This window comes from Salarias fasciatus, chromosome 12 (assembly GCF_902148845.1).
Source record: "Salarias fasciatus chromosome 12, fSalaFa1.1, whole genome shotgun sequence".
Taxonomy (NCBI): Eukaryota; Metazoa; Chordata; class Actinopteri; order Blenniiformes; family Blenniidae; genus Salarias; species Salarias fasciatus.
The window spans coordinates 1952896-1977540 of record NC_043756.1 but is presented as its reverse complement, the minus strand read 5'-3'; the positions used below and the strand labels follow the sequence as shown (position 1 = coordinate 1977540).

Below are 24645 nucleotides of genomic sequence, written 5' to 3'. Positions count from 1 at the left end.
CGAGACGGACAGGGGTGAGCCGGCGCCGCCCCGCTGACCGCGGCGTCGCCGCGCGGGGTCCAAGACGGCGCCGGCGGGGGCGAGCGTCTTCAAACACGTACGCAGGTGGAGGCGCTGATGGTGTAGGCGGCCGAGATGAAGGTCTTCCCGTGGTTCAGGCTGATGAGGACGTCCATGGTCCTGCACACACACACACACACACACACACACACACAATTAAAATAAATAATAATAATAATCCAGTCCTTATTTTGAGTGAATCCGACTTGGATGAGTTGACTCCGGCTGTTTCCGTCCAGCTCCTGCAGTGTTTTCACCTTCACTCTCATTTACTATTCATTTATTTATCGACCCAACAACAGCCTCAGACACTGAAATGGGATTAATTAATCTCTCCTTCTTCGTGGCAGGAACGTTAACGCCGCCGCCGCCGCCGCTGAGAGCCAGCAGGAGTCAACAGGAGTCCCTGAAACATCTTGTCCACCTTTGGGTAGCAGAATCAGGGGCGAAGCCGCGTCTTAACGAGCGAATGCTCCAGAAGCCAATTAGGACTCGGGTCCAGCACAGGTAGCGGCGAGGACGGCGTCTCATTACGGGGCGACCCGGCGAGGCCGGAGTGGACGCAATTAAGAGCCTAATGATGAACGGCACCCCAATTTCCATATGTCCATTATGCACAATCCAATTACCGCAGGTTTAATGAGATTTCAGGCCGCGGACGGGATGAAACGCCTGAAATCCTCCGGCACAAAGAGAGGGGAGGAAGCAGAGGAGGAGGCGGAGCGGCGCCGTGCGAGGGGCGGCCCGCCGCCGCCGCCGCCGCCGCCACTGCCCCGAATAATAACGGCGGCGCTCTCTTTGCTCTGGATTGCGCCTCAGGCAGCGCCTTGGGCCGCTAATCCTCCTGTGGCGGCGAGCAGATGAGCAGCCGCGCCAGGCGTCCATCACTCCACTCCGTATGGTCCTCACCGCGGCGACGGTTCAGAACAGGAAGCACCGGCTCGGTACCGACGCTCTTTATGCACAGCGCCGCTCTAGACAGGTTTCTGCTGCCTTTCAGGCCAAAAGACACTTTTCAGCCACGTCCGGCCGTTCAGGAGCATAAAGAACATTTAACCTTTGAAACGAGGCGAATGCAGGATTCACACACAGCTCTGACGCACAAACAAACCAGATCTTATGATGTGGATTTAACTGCGGTTCAGAACGTGAACATTTCTTTACATGGAACACAGTTTGTTCCTGATTTTAACAGTTTTGTTTCTCTTTTCGCGCATTTTTGTTGAAAATTTTGAACTGTTTGCTGTTTCAACCATTTTAAATGGTTTTTAACAGTTTTGTCTGCTTTTGTTCCACCAGATTTAACTTTCTTCTTTACATTCCAGGTTTTTTTAAGCTGTTCTATCAATTCTATGCCTTTTTTGTGGTTTTAGCTGTTTTTCCTCATTTTGCGTGACCATTTTTTTGAGTTTCTTTTGAATCCATCATGTTGAATAGATCTGTGGTATATTATAACTATAATTAAATCAAATTCAGTGTGTATTCATGTTTCATGTGGTGAAGGCTTCATAGAGCTGGTACAGAGGGACTGAGGAGCCACATGTGGCTCCAGAGCCGCAGGTTGAGCACCCCTGTTCCAGACTGAAGGTCAGCTTGAATCCATTTCACGGCTGTTAGAAGAATCTGCTCTGCTGGTTCAGACGCGGCGAGACACGGAGCGTTAAAGGCCGTCGTTGGCGTTGAGGCAGCGGCTCCGGCATGGCGCCGGGCCGATGGCGCCGGGCCGATGGCGCCGGGCCGATGGCGCCGGGCCTCGCTGCAGAGCGCCGGGCCGATGGCGCCGGGCCTCGCTGCAGAGCGCCGGGCCGATGGCGCCGGGCCGATGGCGCCGGGCCGATGGCGCCGGGCCGATGGCGCCGGGCCTCGCTGCAGAGCGCCGGGCCGATGGCGCCGGGCCTCGCTGCAGAGCGCCGGCTCGGCCACTCAGGTTCTCCTGTTCCGGGTCTCCAGGGACTCCGGCTGACTGACGGCAGCCGTCCTCTCTCTCATCCGTCAGAACGCAAACCCGGCGTGACGCTAACCTCCGGCGAGGCGGCGCAGCTGGAGCGGCCGGCGGCGCTGAGGCTTTCAAACTTCCTGTAAAGACGTAGAAACCGAGGCGGCTGAATTATTGACAGAGGAGCGCATGTGGCGGCTGTCGGCCCGGATCCGGACGCCATCAGTCTGCAGGAGCAGCGTGAGGACGGGGACCAGGACGGGGACCAGGACGGGGACCAGGACGGGGACCAGGACGGGGACCAGGATGGGGACCAGGACGGGGACCAGGAGGGGGACCAGGACAGGGACCAGGAGGGGGACCAGGATGGGGACCAGGACGGGGACCAGGACGGGGACCAGGACAGGGACCAGGATGGGGACCAGGACAGGGACCAGGACGGGGACCAGGACGGGGACCAGGACGGGGACCAGGATGGGGACCAGGACGGGGACCAGGACGGGGACCAGGACAGGGACCAGGAGGGGGACCAGGACAGGGACCAGGACGGGGATCAGGAGGGACAGGGGGGACGAGCCCCCCCAGAAAGCCCCTGCTTTCCGCCGGTGTAGTAAAACACCAGGTGAGGACAGGAAGCAGCCACTTGACCTCCCGCCCCCCCAGCCAGGCTCGCCGGCGCCTTGAATGGGAATACATGTTGGAGGGGGGGGGGGCGGGGGGGGGGGGGGGGGGTTGGGGGGGCTCAGCTGCTGCCGGTGTGTCCGGACCGGAGCCACAGCTGTCCGGCAGATGACGCCTCCTCCATGAGAGCTCACACAGCTGCTTGAGGAACTGAGGACGCCGGGCTCCGGCCCCGGCTCCGGCTCCCCCCGGACCCCGGACCGCAGCTGAGCCCCCCCCTCCACCGCCGCCTCCGCCTCCGCCTCCGCCTCCGCCTCCGACGCGCTCCCCAGTGGCCCCAGGAACGGGGAGCGCGGTCGGCGGCGGGGAAACGGCGAGCGGAGCAGAGCCGTGTTGAGGCGGCGTCCCGAGCGCCGGCGGCGGCGGCGGCGGAGCAGAAGGGGACAGATGGACGGAAATGGAAGTTTCCGGGCTCCAGAGTTCCGTGCAGGTGGTCTGGGGTGCGGGGACCGCCGGCGCACGGTGAATTATTTAAAGGGGAAGTGTGGAGCAGGGAACGGCGGCATCTGCGCCACATCCTGCACGGCGCTCAGCAGATGTGTTCCTCGCCGTCCGCGGCGGCGCCGCTTCCTGACGGGCGCTGCGGCAGCCAGGAGGTAATTAAGCGGGTTTTTTAGCAAACGGCGAGCACGGGCGCCGACCCGGGTCCGGCGAGGCCGCGCACAGGAAGCGCTCGCTCCGGGTCATTCTGTCCAATCAGTGACGAGTGGCTGGTGAGAACTTCCTGTTTCAGACGAGGTCCGCTCTCAGACTTCCACTTGAGAGTGTGTGTGTGTGTGTGTGTGTGTGTGTGTGTGTGTGTGTGTGTGTGTGTGTGTGTGTGTGTGTGTGTGTGTGTGTGTGTGTGTGTGTGTGTGTGTGTGTGTGTGTGTGTGTGTGTGTGTGTGTTCAGGATGCGGTCCGGTGTGACCAGCTCCGTGTTAACAGGATGAAAAGCAGACGTGGAGGCCGGGTCGCGGCTCTGCGGCCAGTCAGCAGGACCGGCCCCGGATTGGCTCAGGAGGAGGAGGGGCGGCGCCGAGGTGAGTGCAGCCTGATTACGTGAAACAATCTCCTCCGATCTGCTGATCCCACCTCCATGATTGGATTGGACCTTTAAATCCAGAACGCCGCAGCGAAGCAGGATTGATGTAACGGCGGCGGCGCCGTGTTTACCCTGCTCCCTCAGCCGGAGTTCTGTCTGCGGCGCCGTTCCGCCGCCGCTCTTTGCAGAGTCTTTACGCTCCGGTTCGACATACAGATGATCTATAGACTCAGACGTCGCTTGTTTACACAGAGAACGTCTTCCTCTGTCGGTGCAGACGTCGTGTTTCTGTTTCCCTCCGAACGACAAAACGCCGCAGACGGAATCTCTTCAGGAAGAATCCTGGAGCGCCTGAAACCGCTGACCTCTGACCTCTGCCGCGTAACGCAGACCACGCTGAAAACGTCACTTCCTGTTCATAAGGAAAGACGTTGTTCAGTTGTTCTTCCTGCAGAAATAAACAAAGCAGTCGGCCGCTCTGTTCGCTCTTCATGGTGCTGACGGTGTAACGGCGGCGCCGCCGGAGGCTTCCACAGACTCAGCTCCAACGGCTCGTGTGTGAGCCGGACGGAAGGCGGTCTTAATGTTGTGGCTGACTTACTGTCCGGCGTGCTGCAGTCTGGGGGCGGGGCACAGCAGGTAGTCGTTCCTCACGGTGCTCGGCTTGTGGTCTGGAACCAGAGAAACGGAGTTCAGCCAAACGAGGTTTCTGCTCCGTGGAACAGAACAGCAGTAAACGACTGTAATCAGATTACACATGGAGTTCAGATTCCTCTTCGTGGTTCCAGACCAGATCGAGAGGGTCTGAAGAGTAAACACTTGAGGTCCAGGTTGAGATTTCTTGCTGCTGTTGTTCAGAGGAACGGCCTGACGCAGGCCGGATTTGGCCCCCGGGCCACATGTTTGACACCCGGCTCTACGTTCTCCAGTAAAAATCATGATCAGACAGTTCTCACTGAGTTCAGAAGAAACAGCCAAGCTGTGAATTTTAGCTGGTGGTAAAACCTCTGGTTTTATATTGAATTTTAAAATTAAAAATAAATAAAAAAAAAATTCAATCAAAAAAAAAAAAATATATATATATAGCTATATAATATATATTATAGTATATATAATAGAAATAAAAAATTACGAAATGAAATTCATAGACGCACAAAATAATTGCATGAAATGAAAAAAACACGAAAGGGCGCCGCGCACCACTGAGAGTGAGGATTTTTGACCCTCCTGGCCGACCGTACGTAGAAAAACGCTCGTTTCAATATGGAGGAAGACGAAGTTGAATTAGCTGCCAGGCTATCGTGGCCACTGACGTATAGAACGTCATTGATCGTGGTCCGACTCTGGCTTCCCGTGTGAGCGGCGAGAGGACAGAGAGAAGACTGCGGATAAAACAAGAACCGTGTGCAAAACATGCCGCTACAGTTCGCCGTCTGCTGCGGGGAGGACAACCGCCATGATGAACACGACATGATGAACACGACATGATGAACACACAGGCAGCAGGAATGGAGGGACGCTGTCGTTCTGTCTGTTATAGCAATAAAGCACTTTTTAATTGAGATTTTTTGTTTGTATTTTCACAGTTTTTGCATTTTTTTCAAAGAGAATTTAATTCGTATTGATGCAGCATTTTGTTGTATGTCTGCTTAAAGAATAGAATAAAGAAAATGACATTTTTTGCTTAACTTCCTACTGTTGGGGATTTTCTTTCATCTTTATTTCGTATCGTGAGTATTTCGTATTTCATATCATTTCGTGAGTTGACCATTTTGTTACACCCCTAACATAATACATATATATGTATATATATGTGTATGTATGTGTATAAATATATATATACATATATACATATATATACAGTATATATATACACACTCACACACATATATATAGATAGATATAGATATACACACATATGTATATTTACCAAGCTCACATCTCACTTTTTACCTTTTCATGATAAATGTTTAATCTCCAGTCTTATCAGAATATTCAGCTTTTTAATTCTCCCTGTTCTCCCATGGTGCTTTGTGTTTCCCTCAGCGTGGCGGTTTATTTATAACCCGAATCAAAGCAGCGCTGATCTATATTCACGTGAAATTTAGAAGACTGCATGAAAGAATGTGGCGCCAGAGCGTTCCAGCTGGAGGCGGCGTGTTGATGAAGAACCGTGGTCACACACGGAGGTCATGACCCCAATGACCCCGTCTGCAGGAGGCCTCCAGCCCACCAATGAGACCGGAGCATATGCAGTGTGTGTGTGAGTGTGTGAGTGTGATGCGTGTCCATAATTATCAGGTGCCCCCCTGCTGGAGGCCTGGGCTGAGCGGAGGGAATAAATACCCCGGTGGGCGAGTGTGAGGCGCTGAGCTGAGAAAGGACCAACAGGAAGACATCTGCTGACGGCCACTTCCTCATTCCCAACCACTCATTTCATAAGAGGAGGAAAATATGCTCGGGTATTTTAGTGGTGCAGAAAAGCTGAAAATCAAAAATAACTTGTCAGGACGGCGGCGGCGCTGTCATTGGCGGCGGCTGATCCCGGATCCTCGGCCAAGCGGCGGGCGCCAAATCCCCGCCTGCTTCCGGAAAAAGGATTTCTTTACAGAACAGACTGCGAGCCGAAAATAAGCCGTGTGACCTGCAGACGGCTCTTCCAGAGCGTCCTGCTGCGTCTCAACATCTCCACGCCGTCTCCACGGCAACCAGCCGCGGAGACGCCGCCGTCTCCCAGCGGACGCCTAGCCGGGCCGCACCGGGCGCCGCTCAGACATATGCTAATGAACCAGGGTCTGCAGGAACACATCTGGTACTGAGGCCTGGAACCAGCCTGGAACCGGCCTGGAACCGGCCTGGAACCAGTCTGGAACCAGCCTGGAACCGGCCTGGAACCGGCCTGGAACCGGCCTGGAACCAGCCTGGAACTGGCCTGGAACCGGCCTGGAACCGTTCTGGAACCGGCCTGGAACTGGCCTGGAACCGGCCTGGAACCGTTCTGGAACCGGCCTGGAACCAGCCTGGAACCGGCCTGGAACCAGTCTGGAACCGGCCTGGAACTGGCCTGGAACCGGCCTGGAACCAGTCTGGAACCAGCCTGGAACCGGCCTGGAACCGGCCTGGAACCGGCCTGGAACCGGCCTGGAACCGGCCTGGAACCAGTCTGGAACCAGCCTGGAACAGGCCTGGAACCAGCCTGGAACCAGCCTGGAACCGGCCTAGCACCGGCCTGGAACCGGCCTGGAACCGGCCTGGAACCGGCCTGGAACCAGCCTAGAACCAGCCTAGAACCAGCGTAGAACCGGCCTGGAACCGGCGTAGAACCAGCCTGGAACCAGCCTGGAACCAGCCTAGAACCAGCCTGGAACCGGCCTGGAACCAGCCTGGAACCGGCCTGGAACCAGCGTAGAACCAGCCTGGAACCAGCCTAGAACCAGCCTGGAACCGGCCTAGAACCGGCCTGGAACCAGCCTGGAACCGACCTGGAACCGGCCTGGAACCGGCCTAGAACCGGCCTAGAACCGGCCTGGAACCAGCCTGGAACCGGCCTGGAACCAGCCTGGAACCGGCCTGGAACCCGTCTGGAACCGGCCTGGAACCGGCCTGGAACAGGTGTGGAACCGGTGTGGAACCAGCCTAGCACCAGCCTAGAACCGGCCTGGAACCGGTCTGGAACCGGCCTGGAACTGGTCTGGAACCGGTCTGGAACTAGCCTGGAACTGCCGGGAACCGGTCTGGAACCGGCCTGGAACCGGTGTGGAACCAGCCTGGAACCAGTCTAGAACCAGCCTGGAACCTGCCTGGAACCAGTCTAGAACCAGTCTAGAACCAGCCTGGAACCTGCCTGGAACCAGCCTAGAACCAGCCTGGAACCAGCCTAGAACCAGCCTGGAACCGGCCTAGAACCGACCTGGAACCGGCCTGGAACCGGCCTAGAACCGGCCTAGAACCGGCCTGGAACCAGCCTGGAACCGGCCTGGAACCAGCCTGGAACCGGCCTGGAACCCGTCTGGAACCGGCCTGGAACCGGCCTGGAACAGGTGTGGAACCGGTGTGGAACCAGCCTAGCACCAGCCTAGAACCGGCCTGGAACCGGTCTGGAACCGGCCTGGAACTGGTCTGGAACCGGTCTGGAACTAGCCTGGAACTGCCGGGAACCGGTCTGGAACCGGCCTGGAACCGGTGTGGAACCGGCCTGGAACCGGTGTGGAACCGGTCTGGAACCGGCCTGGAACCGGCCTGGAACCGGCCTAGAACCAGCCTGGAACCGGCCTGGAACCGGTCTGGAACCGGCCTGGAACCAGTGTGGAACCGGCCCTGGAACCGGTGTGGAACCAGTCTAGAACCAGCCTGGAACCAGTCTAGAACCAGCCTGGAACCTGCCTGGAACCAGTCTAGAACCAGCCTGGAACCGGCCTGGAACCGGCCTGGAACCGGTCTAAAACCAGCCTGGAACCGGCCTGGAACCAGTCTAGAACCAGCCTGGAACCTGCCTGGAAACAGTCTAGAACCAGCCTGGAACCGGCCTGGAACCAGCCTGGAACCGGCCTGGAACCAGTCTAGAACCAGCCTGGAACCTGCCTGGAACCAGTCTGGAACCGGCCTGGAACCGGTCTGGAACCAGCCTGGAACCGGCCTGGAACCAGTCTAAAACCAGCCTGGAACCGGCCTGGAACCAGTCTAAAACCAGCCTGGAACCAGCCTGGAACCGGCCTGGAACCGGTCTAAAACCAGGCTGGAACCGGCCTGGAACCAGTCTAAAACCAGCCTGGAACCAGCCTGGAACCGGCCTGGAACCAGCCTGGAACCGGCCTGGAACCGGTCTGAAACCAGTCTAAAACCAGCCTGGAACCGGCCTGGCGGTTCCTTGGTGGCGTGATGACGATGCAGGAGCCAGGGTGAAGGACCGGTCCGAGGTCTGATGCTGCCCCACAGACCGGAGCTCTTCTCACACAAACTCAACAAACTCATCAAGCTGAAGAACCAGAACCTCACGGAACCAAAACTCAAAACAACAAACTCAAGGAATGAAGAACCCAACAAACTCTAACCTCAATCCACCAGTCTGTCAGAACGGTCAACACATTCAACAAATGGATGGATGGAAGGATGGATGGATGATGGTTGGATGGATGGATAGACAGATGGGTGGATGGATGGTTGGATGGATAGACAGATGGGTGGATGGATGGATGAACACATTGATGGATGGATGGATGGATGGATGAACAGGTGGATGGATGATGCTTCATGTCGGTGATATGGCTGCAGTGGGGCAATGGTTTTCAAAGTGTGGGTCGGGCCTCACCTGGGGGGCCAGGAGAGCTTTATGGAGGGTCGGGGGCTTTGCGGGTCGGGGGTCGGGGGTCAGGGGTCAGGGGTCAGGGGCGATGCCTCTTTCTACAAGCACCAGCAGAAGGTAAAACTGCTAAGCCTCCAGCTCCTCACTGAACTGGCCCTGCAGGTCTGCCCTGGACGCCTCAGACTGAGACGCTGCGCTCAGACTGCTGCCAGTCAGGGTGTCTATGAAGGGTGGACATGTTGGACGGCAGAGTCTGGACCGCACTGTGTCTCCTGGGTTCAGTCCTGACCTTTGACCTCTGCGCGCCGCGCCGGGTCGGGACTTACTGAAGGTCTGCTGGTCGACGATGAAGCTGCAGACCACGCCGTCGTTGCTGCGGCCGGCGGCGAAGCCGTTCCCCCTCAGCACGATGTCGAAGGTCTCTGGGGACGGAGGACAGACCGGATGAAGACACGGACAGAGGGACTCAGCTGGACAGCGATCGGGGGAGGGGCTGACCGTTGACGCACACGCTGGACGGCTCCACGCTCACGATCTCCGTGCACGAGCGCTTCAGGATCTGCAGGGACAGAGACTGAGAGTGAGAGGAGCCGGGATGAAGGCCTCGGGTCCGGAGCGTGACGGGCCTGTCCGGCCGGGGACGCCGATGAAGGAGCCGGAGGAGCGAGGCCGCTGGCCGCGGCGGGGGAGCGGCGAGCGGAGCAGCAGCGGCCAGCGGAGCGGCGGCGAGGACGGCCTTCACGGGGAAATTATGCGGGACTGTTTACTCTTCTGCGGCTCCATTAGCAGCGGCGGGCGGCGGCATTATCATATAAAGAGGCCGACTGTCACCCGGCCTCGCCGCCGCCGCCCGCCAGCTTTTAATAAATCAACAGAGCTCCGGCGGCGCCGGTGAAGAGCAGCATATTAACCGCAGGGCTCTGATGAGACGCTGGCCGAGCCGTTATCAAAGATGAAGGTTCGGCGAGGAGCCGTTATGGAGGAGGAAGGCTGCAGATGACAGCTGGGAGGAAGAGGATCCGCTCCTCCTCCTCCTCCTCGATGCTCCCCATCTGATGCCTGCCGGGGCCAGAACACCAGCCAGACGAGGGAAAAGAAAAACGCTTGTTCTGAGTTGAGGCCGAGCGCTGGGAGGGACCACTGGTTTCCAGTCCAGAGAGTCACATGACCCCAGACCGCAGCCTGCACAGGAATGTAGGTCAGTGGAGGAACCGGTCCACAGAGACCGTGTCCCAGTCCCCAGGAGGGACCGGCGTCCAGCGCTCCGCCCGCCGGGCAGAAACTCCCCAGAAGGGTTCCAGAAGTGCAGAGGACGGCGGGCCTCGCGCTCCGACAGCTGCTGCAGTGACTCAGTGAGGACAGCAGCCGCTAAAAGCAGCAGCGGGCAGAAAGAACGCCCAGCGCCCGTTTAAAAATAAAGCCTTGGAGGGGATTTTCACATTAAGAGCATTCTGAGGAAGCAGAGAGGAAGTATTTCTGTTAGAGATGAGATCATTTTCAAATCCTTTTTCTTGTTAAAAAAAAAAAAAAAATGACCATGATGTTTGTTTTCCGCTTTGAGAGCTGTTTTTTTTTTTTGCTTTTTTTTGCTTTTAAGAAAGTGTATTTAATTATTTCTACTATGGCTTCAAAATAAATTGTAATATTTATTGTTGCTGATAAATAAGGGAATAAATGTCTTGAATTTGTGCTTTTTGCCTCGTTTGGCAGAGTAAATATCTGAAGCTCAAACACCAAATAACTCGTGTTCGATTGATCTGTGTGTCATTTACTGCTAAAAAAATAAAAACAAAAAAAAAAGCGGAAGCTGGACTTTCCTTCTCGGATCACTTCACACACACAGCAGGAGGAAGTTTCCAGTTTTTATTTAACACTGAGGATGGTTTAAAAACCGATTCTGGCCTCAGCGGCAGAAAACAAGACGAGCTTTAAAAATACTCTGAAACGTCAAATGTCCTGAGATTAAAGACCCTACAACCACAAGATGTCTCACACACACACACACACACACACACACACACACACACACACACACACACACACACACACACACACACACGGGCGCGAGCGCAGGGCCTGGGCCGAACTCACGGAGTTGACGATGCCTTTGAGAGCGTGGAAGCCATCTTTGACAGGAAACACATGGTCCTTGGTGTCGGCGATGTCAGCAAGCTGTTGGTTCGCAGAGAGGAGAGTCAACAGTCGGCCGGGCGGCGGCTCGCCGAGCGCCGCTCGCTCCGCCGGCGCTCCGTCGGCGCTCCGTCTCCCCGCCACGTCGCGGGCAGGAGGAGACGCGGCAGATGGCGGGACTGTAGCAAACACTTTGCTAAAGTATTAAAAAAAAAAAAAATAGCAGTGCAGACAAACTGGAAGGAATTCTGCTTTGTTTTTGACTTAATAGAGATTATTGCAGGATGGTTACCAATGGTTACACAGAACAGGCCACCGCTCTGGAGCAGACTCAGAAACCCAACAGAGAAAGACGAAACAAAGAGGAAACAGTTAAGAAGCAGCTTCACGCCGCCTCGTCGCCACAGAGACTTCTATACAGGCAGGACTGCTGCTACCTAACGCTGACGGCGGTCACCGAGAACGCTCTCTTCATGGAGGTTTTCCATCCACACACTACGTTTGCATGTTTCTTTACGTTGCTTATTGTGTCTTGATTTTTCCCTGGAGGACGACTGCAAACAATAATATCAGATTATCCATTTTTAAATGAAGTGAAGTCAAAAATATAATAAAGAGCCGACAGTGTAACGAAATAAACTGATATCAGAGCATTTTGCTAATAATTCAATTAGTAGAATTACGAAACAACATTGAAAGAATCCTTTGTTAATGTAATATTACATAAATAAAACTGTATTCCCTGGAAATCTTTTTGTTTTTTGTGCTGTTTGTTTATCAAAAATAATGACAGTTAGGGAACAAACTGCAGCATCTGTCTTAAATATACTATAATTATATCTATATTATAAAGACATGTTTAAATTCTTCACAGAGGAAGTGGACAGAAGAAGTGTGTGTCGCTGAGATCGTCACTACGAACACACACGATGTGTTTCCACAATAATATGAATAATCTGAGGCAAACGTGAAACAGTCAGCAAGCATTTCACGATTATTCAATTTGAACAAAAATTATGATCAGTCATTTATAATCAGAAGGGTTCCGCCTGGACAAGCAGCATTAATCCACTCTTTAAATTCCAACTGCAGCTACACTCAAAAATTCAACAAAGGGTTGAAACAGTAAAATGGCAGCAAAATAATCTATAAACAAATTTTAAAAAACGCTGAAATGCCTTTTTAATGTGTGTGACGCTGTAATGTTTGATCTGTTTCTGTTTCATGTTACCAAGATAAAACCACCGCTTGAATTTGTCCTTTTTGTCTTTATGAATCTGCAGAGACGTGAAATCCTCTTCTTCCTGCAGCTTCCAGCATGTTTTCATAAATTCACCCTCACACTGTGATAAAGCTGTTATCACCTCTTTCAGCTTCTTTTTCTATTCTTATTAAAATAAACACCTCGGTAATTTAACCACAAACAACAGTTACTCTTAACAAAATGTAATTTTGAGTTTTCTTTGTAATATGCTCTTTTGTTTGCTCGGGGGTCGTGGACCAGATTAGACCTTCTCTGGACCTGGTGTTGGTTTGCGGGCCTCATGTTTCACACCCCTCTCAGAGGAGATGCTGCTTTTCTCTGCGTCTGTTCCGTTGAGGTGAGTTATCTAAGAAGCGTTGAGAGTCTGACACGAGGAGGGTTTTCACTTGTGCTTTCTCGACACGCTGATGTTGTTTTTAAAACGCGTGAGACTGAAGAAGACGTACAGAAGAATGAGTGAAGAATGGAGGGCTGCCGCTCTCCTACCTGCTGCTCATCAAAGTCCTTGACGCCCACACAGTAAACACGGGCCCCGTATCTTCTGGCTTCATCAGCCTGGAAATGTGTGATTGATGTGCAACAGGGTGAATATTAAGAGAAAAACACAATACAACTCCATGAAGACAGGAAGCCTGAGCAAACACCAGCTTTGAAACACAGGAAACATGAATTCAGTGCATTTTAACAGAAACTGGGTCTGAATGGTGACGTCAAGTCATGGACTCTGTGTCAATGGTGGCAGACTGCAGTTATATCTAGTTGGACTTGCTATAAATGTTGGTAAAGTCTAGTTAAATGTTGGTGGAATCAGTGGAAAGGATGGTAGATTTGATGTAAATGTTGGCTGATTTGGTGTAAAACATTGGTAGAGAGTGTAAAGGCTGATGGATCCGGTGTAAATGTCGGTTGATTTGGTGTAAACATAAATTTGGTGCAAACGTTGATTGATTTGGTGTGAATGTTGGTTGATTTGATGTAAATATTGGTTGATTTAGTGTAAACTTTGGTTGATTTTATGTAAATGTTGGTTGATTTGGTGTAAATATTGGTTGATTTGGTGTAAATGTCGGTTGATTTGGTGTTAACGGTTGATTTGCTGTAAACGTTGGCTAATTTAGTGTAAATGCTGATGGATTCGCTGTAAATGTCGGTTGATTTGGTGTAAACATAAATTTGGTGTAAACGTTGGTTGATTTGGTATGAATGTTGGTTGATTTGATGTAAATATTGGTTGATTTGGTGTAAACTTTGGTTGATTTGGTATAAATGTTGGGGAATTTGGTGTAAATATCGATTGATTTGGTGTAAACATTGGTTGATTTGGTATGAATGTTGGTTGGTTTAATGTAAATATTGGTTGATTCGGTGTAAACTTTGGTTGATTTGATGTAAATGTTGGTAGATTTGGTGTAAACATAAATTTGGTGTAAACGTTGGTTGATCTGGTATGAATGTGGGTTGATTTGATGTAAATATTGGTTGATTTGGTGTAAACGTTGGTAGATTTGGTGTAAACGTTGGCTGATTTGGTGTAAATGCTGATGGATTCGGTGTAAATGTCGCTTAGTGTAAACTTCGGTTGATTTGATGTAAGTGTTGGCAGATTTGGTATAAATGTTGGTTGATTTGGTGTAAACGGTTGAGTTGGTGTAAACGTTGGTTGATTTGGTGTAAATGTTGGTTGATTTGGTGTAAATGTTGATAGATTTGGTGTAAACGTTGGCTGATTCGTTATAAATGCTGATGGATTTGGTGTGAATGTCAGTTGATTTGGTGTAAACATAAATTTGGTGTAAACGTTGGTTGATTTGGTGCAAATGTTGGTTGATTTGATGTAAATGTTGGTTGATTTGGTGTAAATGTTGATGGATTTGGTGTAAACGTTGGCTGATTCGGTATAAATGCTGATGGATTTGGTGTAAATGTCGGTTGATTTGGTGTAAACATAAATTTGGTGTAAACGTTGGTTGATTTGGTATGAATGTTGGTTTATTTGATGTAAATATTGGTTGATTTGGTGTAAACGGTTGATTTGTTGTAAATGTTTGTTAGTTTGGTGTAAGTATTGGTTGATTTAATGTAAACATAAATTTGGTGTAAATGTTGGTTGATTTGGTGTAAATGTTGGTAGACTAAGAGTAAACGCTGATGGACTGGGTGTAAACGGTGGTACCTCCTTGACGGTCAGCTCATGAATGTAAACCGCCAGCTTGCCGTCCGTCAGAGCCAGGATGATGCTGGAGGACTTGGTGGACTGCTCCTGGATCTGCACCGAGGCCTGCAGGGTCCAGTACCGGAGAAGACGTCAGACTTCCAGACGGTTCAGGCTCAGCTCGGTGGAGATGCCGAGCAGAAGGAAAACTGACCTTTTTGATTCCCTCGTGCATAAAGGTCTCTCCTGCCGGCTGCACGGCTCGCAGACGCTCCAGACCCTCTTCGATCTCAGACCTGCAGACATGAAGACCATCACGGTGTGTGTGGGAGTGTGTGTCCTGGAGCCTGGGACGGAGCTGAGAGCTGGTACCTGTGTCCGGTCAGCGGCAGGAGGACTTCCGCCTGAGCCGAGAACACGATGAAGGACACTCTCATGCTGGGACTGAGAGGAAGAGAAGACAGTTCAGCGATCGGCCTTTAAAGGGTTAAAATCAAGCAGAGCGGCATCAACACTTCCCCAAACAGAAGAGGCTTTCTGCTTTTAATGCCGTACAATATTAGCAGATGACTTAAAGCAGCATCTGTGGGACTCAGGAAGTGATTAATCCGACAGGAAACATGCTGTGTCCATGAATCACAAGTTAAAACACGCAGATCCCGCTGCGCCAATACTGTTTACGTCCAACCTGAGGCTGCCTGACAGTCTGCTTCATCCCTCCTGTTCAGTCCACTACTGCATTCTCCGCTCTTCTTTTCAACGCTGGATCAGATTAAATGTCTTTTCATGCCTGAGGAAGGTACAGTGACTGACTGGAAGGCACCACAACCTCGTTGCTTTGCCAAATTTGAAATATCTTCAGTCTTAAAAAGAAAAACCTACTAAATTGACAGAATTCTAAAACGGATCTCACATAAAAATAGACTCTGGAGGAAAGGCTGTTTGCAGACCGCTTCGGTTTTCTGCCGCCACGCCTCCCATCTGAAATCTCCCGGTTCCACACACAGAACTTTGCAGCGATCGTGACTGCGCCCCCTGCTGTCTGCGCTGGCACTGCACCCATTTCATTTGGTTCTTCAGAGTCTGGAATTCAGCGGTTTGTCAGCGAGCTGATCGGTACGAGGCGGCTGTCTGCAGCCCGATGGGACGGCGGACAGACGGCGTCCGAATCAAAGAAAGAGCCACATGAGGCAGTACTTGTGATTTCCCACTCCTCCACCCGGCGAGTCAAACTTCACCTCATTGTTTCCTGGGGAGGCTGGAAGCCTCCGGAGCATAAGGAGAGGTGCTGCTGCCTCTCACCCACGTGACACATGGCCCGGTCCAGATCCGCCCCCGCCAACATCGCACAGGCTCTCAGCCGCACGGCCGGATCTGGCAGGAAGCAGCCGCGGCGGCGGTGGCGGTGGCGGCGGCGTCCGTCTCTATGTGGACCGGAGGACCGGTCTTTTACCTCCCAGACTCCGTCCTTCTCCAGGAGGAAGTTGGGACGAAGCGGCTCTGATGCCAAGGACAAATCAGGGGGCGGTGGTGGGATTCAGTCTGCCTGCGAGGAGTGGGGGTGGGGGGGAGGTGGTGGAGGAGGTGGGGGGGGGGGGGGGGGGGGGGGGGGGGTCCAGTTTGCTCCACCATGGCAGAACAGAAGTGGTCTTGGTGAGCGAGCATTGTCCAGCAGATTGTTGTCGTCGGCTCCCAGCCTCCCCTGCTTTACTGTACATTGTCTGCCTGTCAGCCGGATGAGCCGGACCCCCCCCGCCTCCCCCCGCCCCCCTCCCTCCCACCTCTCGGTGCAAATGGCCATTCTCACAGCCCAGAAGACTGCTCCTCTCTGCCACCCACTCCCACCTGGTGCCTTTGCTATTTTCTTCAACCAACCACTCGGTTCTGGCTGGGTCGCCGCCGTCTGTACTGTGCTGGCAGCCGCCGCCACCGGCCGACGTTACGCAAGCTCCCCGCTTCGGGCGGCGCTCCGCCGGTTTGTCTTCTCATAAATAATGAGCCCAGGACCTCGCAAATTTTCTCACATGATAGTTTGTAAAAAAAAAACAAAAAAAAAAAAAATCCACACAAGCAGGGAGAAATGATTCCAACCAACTGGAGACAACGGAGGAAGCTCGCAGCAGAAACGCTTCCATCAGGACTGATCCTGACTGTGAGGAGGTTTTATTCACTCTTCATAACGGTTCTTTCATGTTATCAGCACCACGTCACTGCAGCGCCTTCTTTTTCCCAGCTCCCTGATATTTCCAGACGTAAGGCTGACTTCCACGCCACTCACCTCACGAAGCGGTCGGTGAGGTTCTTCACAAAGGAGTAGATCTCGAACCAGTCAGTGGCGACGCTCCCAGACCTGAAACCACAGCAGGACAGCGGAATGAGAGGAGGGCCGTCGGACCGGGGTCACATCGGGGTCACATCGGGGTCAAACAGCCGGACAGGTTCAGATCACAGAGTTTTATCAGCAACACACGAAAAGCGTTTGACACCAGGAGGACGGCGTCTCTAAAGACTCACAGGACACTTGTTCTGGTTTAAGGCTCTTCAGGGTTGTGAAAATAGACATGAGATGATTTATTTTAGATTCTGGCCTCACTGGAGAACAAACTGGGCTGGAAGCCTGTCCTTACGTCGCTGTGTCTCTGTCTTTGTGTCTTTGTGTCTTCAGGTCTTGTCATGGGTCTTTTGTTGTGTCATTACATTGTGTGTTTGTGTCTCTGTGTCTCTGAATGTCTTTTGTCTTTGTGTCATGTCATCAAGTCTTTTGTCTCTGTCTTTATATCTTTTGTCTTTGTGTATTTTGTGTCTTCATGTCAGGTCTCTGTGTCTTTACATCTTTTGTGTCTTTGTATTGTTGTGTCTTTGTATCTGTTATCTCTGTGTCTTTATGTCATTGTCTTTTGTGTCTTTGTGTCTCTTGTGCCGTCTTTCGTGTCTCAGTATCTTATCATGTCATTGTGTCTATTGTGCCTCTACGTCTTTGTGTCAGTGTGTTTGTCTTTCGTGTCTTTGCATCTTTGTGTCTCTGCGTCTATGTGTTTTCGTGTCTCTGTGTCTTTGAGTCTTTGTGTCTTTGTCTCTGCTCGATCCAGCTGCCGAAAGCAGCTCAGAATCATGCGCCGTGCAGAGATATGCCTGCAGAAAGATGTCTCACTCGGCTGCGCGTTCTGATGACGATGGCGTCATTTCCACTGCTGCTCAGAAGGAGGAACTTTCTGTAAGTTTCCTTCAGCGTGACGATCTGTGTTGTCATTTCTCTGGTTTCTTTCCGCCGCTGCCGGCAGCGTCTCAGTCCCCTCTTCACTCTCTTATTGACAACCTGAGCTTTTGGACAACAGGAAGAAGTAAAACACTCTAGCCTTCAAAACGACAGCTCGGGAAAATAAAGAGAAATCCCTGAATGAAGCAACAGAAGCACATATTTCGATGGTTACATCGATCAGGGTGGGAAACACGTCAGGGTGTGTTGTTGACGTCTGCAGCAAATCAGCGCCGCCAAACCGCTGACGCCTGCATCCGGCTTTATCGGAGGAAACCCACCGGAGAGGCCGCTCCATTCGCTCGTCGTCGCTAAACTTACAACTGCCTGACGCACCGCGACGTCCAGACACCACAAATAAAGTCACACTCCCAGATTCCAGCCTGTCAAACATGCAAATGCGTGGAAAAGCGCTGAGCAGGCGAAGACCTCGGCTCCGGCGGAAGGTGCCAGTAATCTCGGTCATCATCCTGTAATTTAGAGTCCTGCAGCAGGGCGGAGTCGCCTGCACGGACAAGAGGAGCAGTGTTTGAACTCCGCAGCGCGGGGCCATGGCGCGGCGCCAGGCCGGGGGCGGACGGGATTAAAAACAGTTGCTGTCAGGGCCGTAAACCGGCGCTCTGCGGGGAAACGCTGCGCCGAGCGGACCGGGCGGCGAGGAGCCTGCCTGGGAGGCTTCAGGTCCGAGAGCGGAGGACGTCACGGAGAAGGGAGAAGATTTCAGCTGCAGATGAGATCAGAGGAAACCGGAGAAACCAAAACGTTTCACTAAAAAACTGCACCTAACTGACAGAGACAATAAAAGCTCGTACAGGTTTCTCTGTGGACAAACCGTGACGATGGATCACTTCAGAGACAGGAAGCCTCCGTCTCAGAGGCTTTTCTCTCATCACTGTTCACTTCTGAACACTGAAGACAATCAGCACAGCGTGCACAGCGTGCACAGCGTGCACAGCGTGCACAGCGTGCACAGCGTGCACAGCGAGCCACTTGTTGAAAATCGGCTGTTCACTTTTTCAAAAGCAGTTTTCATGTCATGAAGGTGAAAATGGTCAAACGGCTTCTTCATGTTTTCATTCTGACACTTCAGTGCTTCCAAGAAAAAGAAAAATATCCTGGAGACACGACCCGCAGACAGAAGCGGGTCCTCTCCACAGCCGTCAGGACCGGGTCCAGAGACAGAACCCAGCACCCAACACTCAACAGCCATCATTCACACGTTCACTGAACAAGCTCTTTGGAAAAACAGAAAAAATACCCATCAGGGCAGAGCTGTAGAATATTCTGCTCTATTATTCTGTTCTATTCTAGCTGTGTCAGTTCTGAAGGGAACATCCAGCAGACCTGGAACTGCAAACGGTTCATGTTCCTCCAGACCAGCGTTCTGCAGCCTTTATGACCTGAAGAACCATTTCAGTGACTTTCAGCCAAGTCCAGCAGTTCTGGAGCATAAAGAACATTTAACCGTTAAAGTGAAGCGAAAGCAGCTCAGGAAGCTTCACAAACCAAAACTAGAACTTATGACGCATTTATGAAGCCAGGGTTCAGAATCGAGAACATTTCATTAAGTTTAACCTATTTTAGTTTACCTTCTTTATTTTAACAGTTCAGCTTCTCTTTTCAAGTATTTTTTTGTTGACAATTTTGAAATTGTAGCAGTTTTAAGCATTTTAGCTCCTCTTTAGCAGCTTTGCATGTTTTTTTTTTATTTCCAATATCTCTGTGCTTCTTCTACAAATCCTAAACATTTCACATTCCTGAGCCGTTCTGTCACTTTCGCTCCGTTTCCTCTGGGCTGAGCGGTTTATGAAGAGCCAGAGCCGCAGGTTGAACACCCCTGGTCCAGATGTTCCGTCATCTGGAGACTCTGGACAACAGGGTCTGCCTCCACACACACACACACACACACACACACACACACACACACACACCACTGGGGCAGTGGAATAACATGTAAACGCCACACAGATAGGCCTGGCCTGGATTCGAAACCGCGAACCTCTGAGGTGAGCCCACTGCACCACTGCACCGCCAGGAAACCACAGATGTGCGGTCCGGGGCCGCGGGCCGGATGTTTCCCTCCCCGATCTAACGGCTCCGGTCGAAAAAGTTCTGGGCCTGAACATAAAAACTTTCCCCGCTTCCCCCCGGGGGTCCGGGGTCCGCGGTCCGGTTCTTACCTGTCCAGGACGAAGTACAGGTCGTAGGCTCCGTGGCAGGACGCCTCTTCCGCCCCGCACGAGCTCGAAAACAAGCCCAGGAAAAGCACCGCGGCCGCCGCGCAGCACAGCGCCCGGCCTGCGGAGGCCCGGGGCGGGGAGCGGGCAGAGCGGGGAGCGCGGGTCGGCATGGTGAGGCTCCTCCAGACAGACGCGGGACCGTGCGGGACCGAGCGGGACCGTGCGGGACAGTGCGGGACGCGGGGCGGCGGCGCCGCTTTTCAGCGCTCAGCGCAACCAGGGGAATCCTCCTCCGGACGTCCGCGATTACTACATCTTCCTGACTCACGGCGAGTCTGCACGGCTCCGAGTCTGCTCTGTCCCGGACCCGAGGACCGGGAGGACCGGGGACCAGGAGTTCTCTGGACCCGGACCACCGGAACCCGCAGAACCTCTGCGGGACAGCTGCGGTGCTGCCTTCAGGGCCGCGCGGAAATCTCAACTCCTCAGGAAAAGTTTCTCCTGCCTCTGATCTGATCTAAGATCTGCTCTCTGGCTCTCTGCTCCAACAGGACGCTGGAAACTAATCAAGATCCTCTTATGTTTACTGTAGAGCGTCAACACGCGGCCCGAGGGCCTACATGGGTCCTCCAGAGGTTCAAAACTGGCCCCACGTGACTGAATAAAAGTGGAAATGACAATAAAATGAATGTTTTATTTCTTCCATCCATCAATCCAAGTCCTATACCACTTTATCCTGCCAATCCCAGCTTCCTACAGGGAGAGGCAGGCACACCTGGACAGGTGAGGACAGGACACACCTGGACAGGTGAGGACAGGACACACCTGGACAGGTGAGGACAGGACACACCTGGACAGGTGAGGACAGGACACACCTGGACAGGTCTCCAGTTCATCACAGGACAGAGACAGACGACCACACACACTCGCATTAACACCGAGGGTCAACAGTTAAAGCTAGGGTCGACGATCTTGGAAAACTAGCATGTAGCACGAATGTAGCATCTCCCAAGGCCCCGCCCAGCTCCCACCCCATTGGAGGAGCTCCCGTTGGGAGCGAACGCACTGGACGCGGAAGCGCCGCGCGCACGGAGTTTGTGATCGCCTCCAATGTTATTAACCTTTCTGACTGCTGCACACAACGCGCATAGCAGCGCAGCGCGCCGCTCCCTTCCTTCTATTTTTCACGCGAGCCGCGAGCGCCGAGAGCGCCTTGGCAATGCGGGCGCACTCTGAACCAGGGTCAGTGCACGCCATTGAAATGAACGCGCAGGGGGCTGGTAGAACGGCGAAGGGATTTGATTGGTTCCTGAAGAGCAGTCCGTGCCTTCCGATTGGTGGGAGTTTTTACTGTCCTTTGGCCGCGACAGTGGTCAGACTTTTTCCGCACTTTTTTCCGTCCACATAATGTACTGACTTCTCCCAGGGGGCGAGGAGCATTTCACTCAGTATGACAAGAAGGGCTTTTGTACAACATCGTCTACCCGAGCTTTAACCGCCTGTGGGAGGAAACCAGAGTGCCTGGAGGGAACACACAGGGAGAACATGCAAACTCCACACAGAAGCCCACTTTATTCCACTTCATCTAAATTTTAACAGTCGTGACGGGACGGCCTGGAGAGGTGGAGGCTCAGCTGGAGGGAGCTCTGGGAGATGGAGGCATCAGCTGCCTGAGGCGTGTCTCCGTCTCCAGGACGTCCACCCAGCCTGTGCTGTCCGTCCAACTCCGGCCCGAGGCTGCAAGATGCTCGTGCCTGGAGCCGGTCCTGGTTGTCTTTATGAAACCACGGCGGAAGACTTTTACCAACACTGAAGAGAAACACAGCCGGACAGAAACCCTCCTGAAGACCACATGGATGAGAGTGTCCTCCTGGTGCCTCGCGTCACAGCGTGGACACATCACTCTGCTGGACGTCTCCTGTTGGTCTGCAGCAGACGCGATCGAGACGTGGCACAGCCGGCTCGCAGAGGCTGCTTCCTGTCAAGACGCCGTCAGTTTGAGAGAAACCGGGGCAGCAACAGGAAGAGGCTGCAGATGTGAGCTCAACATGTGTGAAATCACAAAGCCTCAGAAGCCTTCGCTGCCGAGCTCCGAGCCCGTCTCTGAGCATTTCTTGAACTCTGGGGCGTGAGCTGTTTTGTAATTCCTGTTTTGTAACCGTTATTCGCTGGATGTCTGACAGAAACAGACTTCATCTCTGAAACATGACTTTAAAACAAGTGACTATAATAAAGATTCGTTCTTAAAGTAGCCAGCAGCACGACAGCTACCCATTAGCTTGTATTTGATAAGATCAGGCTGGATTTATATTCTTCTATACGTTTGTTTCTTGATGCAGATTTTGGATGCTTATGACGCTGGCATTAACAAGAACACTGAAATGAAGAGTTCAACATATAATTGGAGTGCATTGATATTCCAGGCACGCTGCAGGAGCGCCAGGGCCTCCATTTTCAGCATGGCTGGCTCATTGTGTGATTTAAATCCTCCAACCTGGACGCCGGTGCGCGGCTCTGCACATTGATCTACAGCAGGAGCCCAAGCACTAAATCTGGCAGCGGAGCGCAGAGCTGCATGCATCAACACCAACCTGCTCCTCTCACTGAGCTACAAAGCACTATTTAACCAGAAGCAGCATGAACATGTGGCCCCGGCCCATTCCAAAACTGCAAATCCTTCAGGGAAAATGAAATTGGGTAATCCAAATGTTTTCACAGTTGTAGCTGTTGACTTTAGAGCGAGAGCGTTTCATAACTTCTGTGATTGTGGCGAACTTCCCCTCAGGTTACACGAGACGCAGCCGAAGACACCTTTCATCAGGCGGCGGCTCGTGTCTGCCGCCAGGTGACAGTATGGCGGCTGTGGGCGTGGCTTCAGGCTCCTGGCGGGATGAGCTGTCTTACGTGTGCTGGTCAGAATCAGCTGTCAGGACTGGACCGAAACCAAACAGAGAAGAAAGGAACTATCACACAGCATGACAAGATGCTCCCGAAGGTAACGTCTCCTTTAGGGTAATCCCCCATCCCCCGTCATTCGTTTATAAGTTCATCTGAGCAGGTTATCGACTGACATGTTATAGCTGAGTTTATTTACCACTCCTCTGGACCCACAGCGTCAGCTACAGCTGGATTACACACACACACACACACACACACACTCTCAGTAAATCTATTTAGCTTTGCTTTGCCTCACTGTGAAAACTACTGTGTTGCACGACGCCGTATCAGAGCGATAATTAGCATCACACACCTCATCAGAGCCGAATAGTCTGGAGAACGGCCTCACATGAGTATAATTTCCTGGCAAATCAGAGTCTAATTAGGTTTTAATTACAGCGTTAATTCTGTTGCATGGCGTTTGGTTTCAGTATATGATGCCTAACTCGGTGTATCCTGAGCCCGAGCTGCACTAAACAAAGAGAGAACACACACACACTCACACACACACACACACGTATTTCACATTGCTGGAGCAGAGAAATTCTATATGACGAATCAGTGACTTGGAAACAGAAATAAAATAAGTGTGCGGCATCAATTTCCCACATGACTTTTAACCTGAAGCAGAAAAAATCGGGAGAAATCAGATAAAACAAGAAATTATTGATATGAGCAGCGAGGCGTTGAAATTATTCCAGAGAAAGAAACAAGAGGATTCACAGAAGCAGCGACTGAGCCTGAGAGTGAAGACTGGAGTCCAGGCCGGAATCCGCTTCGGTTCCATTTCACTGGATTTATGCTTCAGATGTAAAGATAAATATTGATAATGAGTAAATAAATCAGCCCCTGATAAGATCCTCTCTGATGAAGAGTTGTGTCCTACAGAGGTCCTTGAAGGTTTTAATGGCTATATGTTTATCAGGCTCCATTGTGGAAACAAAAAGCTCATTATTGATAATTGGAGAGGCGTCAGCAAATCAGGAAAAAAAAGAAGAAAGAAAAGAAAAACACAGAATTATTACTCAAAATCACAAAGCTGAGGTGAGCAGTAATAGCATCTATAACTCATGATTACCTTAATAACTGTTGTTTTAGCTTGTTTTCCCTCCTCTGAGGAGCGCTTTGTCACTAATGGCTTCTTAAGTTGAAATTGAGCACCTTGCCCAGAAGTAAACTGCATCTATCAATCATGAGTCCAGGAAGCTCCAACTTCCAGTGTGTGTGTGTGTGTGTGTGTGTTCAGGGAATCATAAAGAGAGGACGACCCAACAGAAGGGCTGATAGGACGCTAAACAGTCACTGACTGCGGGGGGGGGGGGACTAAAGCAGAGACTTCGGTGGAAAGTTGGCGTGCCGGAGACGTCTCCCTACTTTGATAGTAATTGGTTTGGTCTAACGTTTCCCCAAATTAATCCATACGCCTCCAGACAGGCTCTCACGTCCTCCCATGATACTCCACGCCAAATACACTCCTGATGTCTCAATGGGGCAACCCAAGAAGTTGATAAAGTAATTCTGAAGCGACCCGATCACCTGTTTCTCCCTCGCCAGGCCCTCGCCGACGCGCCGCCTGTGAGTGTATTAATCCCGACTCCTCTCTAATCTAATTAAACGTGGGAGCAGAGGTACTGTCATCGCCAAACATGCTTCTGCGGGAGCCGAGTGGAAAAGCCCTGAGACAGATCCGGCCGAGGACGAGCCTTAATTTGTTAATCACCGA

At 52.2% G+C, this 24645-nt stretch overlaps 1 protein-coding gene across 1 annotated transcript in view; it reads right to left on the bottom strand.

Annotated features, from left to right (window-relative positions):
* The window catches only part of antxr2a (ANTXR cell adhesion molecule 2a), a 50173-nt gene extending 29644 nt beyond the window's left edge, over nt 1–20529 (bottom strand). Inside the window, exons 1-11 of the mRNA XM_030105577.1 lie at nt 19986–20529; nt 16828–16899; nt 14922–14993; nt 14764–14845; nt 14571–14675; nt 12884–12952; nt 11095–11175; nt 9502–9562; nt 9330–9425; nt 4303–4372; nt 102–180 (exon numbers count right to left, since the gene is read on the bottom strand). Coding sequence (XP_029961437.1) covers nt 102–180; nt 4303–4372; nt 9330–9425; nt 9502–9562; nt 11095–11175; nt 12884–12952; nt 14571–14675; nt 14764–14845; nt 14922–14993; nt 16828–16899; nt 19986–20155 — 957 coding nt within the window. The 5' untranslated portion in view covers nt 20156–20529. The remainder of the gene's footprint in view (nt 1–101; nt 181–4302; nt 4373–9329; nt 9426–9501; nt 9563–11094; nt 11176–12883; nt 12953–14570; nt 14676–14763; nt 14846–14921; nt 14994–16827; nt 16900–19985) is intronic.
* Nucleotides 20530–24645: the final 4116 nt, after the last annotated feature.